The sequence below is a fragment of the Mastomys coucha genome, unplaced genomic scaffold (assembly GCF_008632895.1).
Source record: "Mastomys coucha isolate ucsf_1 unplaced genomic scaffold, UCSF_Mcou_1 pScaffold21, whole genome shotgun sequence".
NCBI classification, from domain to species: domain Eukaryota; kingdom Metazoa; phylum Chordata; class Mammalia; order Rodentia; family Muridae; genus Mastomys; species Mastomys coucha.
In genome coordinates, this window is record NW_022196904.1 from 97207046 (window position 1) to 97209712 (window position 2667).

At 38.4% G+C, this 2667-nt stretch overlaps 1 protein-coding gene across 1 annotated transcript; it reads right to left on the reverse strand.

Moving 5' to 3' along the window:
- Positions 1-946: 946 nt before the first annotated feature.
- LOC116100838 (olfactory receptor 502) lies at positions 947-2005 on the reverse strand. Its single transcript, XM_031384562.1, has one exon. The coding sequence runs from the start codon at positions 1988-1990 to the stop codon at positions 1046-1048; it is 945 nt and encodes a 314-aa protein (XP_031240422.1). The 5' UTR covers positions 1991-2005; the 3' UTR covers positions 947-1045.
- Between the last annotated feature and the right edge of the window lie 662 nt (positions 2006-2667).

Here is a 2667-nt window from a genome sequence, read left to right on the forward strand (position 1 = left end):
ACTGCGGACTCCACAATTATGCCATGGCCAGAGGAAAAGACCACAGATCAGAAGGTTTTTGAGTCTACAAGTTCTTTCTTTATATATCATTCTTTCTATAATATTTCTAGGAATGTTAGTCTCTTCTTGCTCCTTCTCACTCAATAAGATGGGCATATTTATTAGGTTTATCTCAAGATATAAGTGTTAAATCAAGCACAGCCTGAAGGATTGAAGTGTGTATTATCCAGGTTTCTCCTCATACAATAACAAATAGCTAAGATAATAAACTTATCAAAAGAAAAGCATTACTCCTGGCACAGAGGTTACAAGTCTCAGTCGCTGGTGAGGTGAGTCTATGGATAAGATCTATTTCTACACTTCATGGTAGGGATGTGAGCTTGAACAAAACCACCTACCTCCTGGCCAAAAAAGAATGATAAACAAAGTTCTGAGTTACTTTTATCTTGTATGACATGTCTCAAGTAAAGAAATTATTGCAAGTAGGCTCAATTTCTAAATTTTCCTTCATTCTACAAGAGTACTAAAATAGGCAGTATGCCTTTGAAATGACATGAGATTTAGGGAAAATTTAATATCCAATCTGAGCCGGGTGGTGGTAGTGCTTACCTTTAATCTAAGTATTCTGGAGGTAGAGACAAACAGATCTTTGAATTAAAGGTCAGCCTGGTCTACAGCATGAGGTCCAGGACAGCCAGAACTGTTACAAAGAGATCCCTGTCTAAAGAAACCTAACAACAACGTGTAAAGATCTTGTTTATAACATGCTTAATAATGAACAACTTTAAAAAATATTAACATAACATCAAAATTATGTTTAGCAATATCTATTTGTATAATTAGATTTATTCCCTTAATTTAAAAAACTTGACTTTACAAAACTTCTAGTTTTCCATGTATAATACAATTAGATCACCTATATTTATTGAAGAGCTTATCACATGCTAACACTTCCATCAATCTTTTTCAGTCAGAACCTTCCCTTTAATCTTATATCAAAGAGACATTTATTACTCAATCAAGTCTTTCTAAATAACAGATGTCTCTATGAAAATGTGTTTTTATCAAACTGTCTCTTCAGAGCACCCTTAATCTCTTTATTTCTGAGGCTATAGATGAGAGGGTTCAACATGGGGACCACCACCATGTAGAACACAGACACCACCTTGTTCTGATCTGTGGAGTAGCTGGACTTGGGCATCACATAAATGAATGTGATGGTCCCATAGAAAAGAGTGACTGCGGTAAGGTGGGAGGTGCAGGTGGAGAAGGCCTTGTGGCGGCCCTCAGTGGAGGGCATCTTCAGGATGGTGATGAGGATGTAGATATAGGAGACAGCTATTACAAGTACAGTAACCATAATGATGGAGCCAGCTGTGAATGAGGGAACAACGGCAGAGACACTGACATCAGAACAAGATAGTTTTACTAATGGGGCAAAATCGCAGAAAAAGTGATTGACTCTATTTGGTCCACAAAAGAGAAGAGAAAAGAAGGAAAATGTAAAGGAGGAAGCATTAAGAAAACCCCCAATATAAGATCCTATAAGCAGCTGAACACAAACCTGTGTAGACATTTTGTTTGAATAAAGCAATGGGCTACAGATTGCTATAAACCGATCATAAGCCATGGCAGCCAGAAGAAAGCATTCAACTGTCCCAAAGAAAACAGCTGAGCCAAGCTGGATACCACATCCAAGATAGGAGATGGTGGTTCTCTCAACCAGGAAGTTGACAAGCATATTGGGTGTGACAGAAGATGAATAGCCTATGTCAGCAAAGGCCAAGTGACTCAGAAAAAAGTACATGGGGTAATGGAGCTGGGAAGAGATTCTGATGAGAAGGATGGTACTAAGGTTCCCAGACACAGTCACCAGGTAGATGCACAAGATGATCATAAAGAGGACAACTCTAAGGACTGGGTCATCTGTTAATCCCAATAAAATGAATCCTGTCACTGTAGTGTGGTTCCCATCCTCCAAGAAAGCCATGGAACAGTGTATCTTAGGCTGTATCCAGTCTGTGATGGAAATAGTACAGGGAAAGATTTATAAGTGGGTCATTTCACTTTCTTTAGTGCACAGGTAACTAAAATATATTCAAATATGACTAAGCATCCATATTTATTTGCCTGCAGGAATGAGTCTACATTTTAAGTTGGTTAGCAATACACCAAAACACTTTTCCTCACATATGTAGTTTTCTTTTTGTGTTATCTTACTTAACCAATTACACCTTAAACTGAAATATAAAAATAGAATATAAATAAAATATGACAAACATGAATTCTGGTTTTATTAGGGAAAATGAGTGCATAATTTTGTATGAAACAATTGGATACTGTCAGAGCCTCTCAGGAAATAGCTATATCAGTCTGGATTGTCTTCCTTCAGTCTCTGCTTTACCTGACTACAGAAGTAGAGGCTCACAGCCATCCATTGAACTAAATACAGGGTCCCCAATGAAAGAGCTAGAGAAAGGACCCAAGGAGCTGAAAGGTTTGCAGCCCCTTAGGATGAACAACAATATGAACTAACTAGTACCCTCAGAGCTCCCAGGGACTAAATCTCCAACCAAAGAATACACATGGTAGGACTAATTGCTCCAGCAGCATATGTATAGTAGAGGATGGCCAAGTTGGTCATCAATGGGAGGAGAGGCCCTTGGC

Excerpts from the sequence above, each read along its gene's own strand:
- LOC116100838 (XM_031384562.1), bottom strand. The coding sequence starts at position 1,990 with ATGGCTTTCTTGGAGGATGGGAACCACACTACAGTGACAGGATTCATT.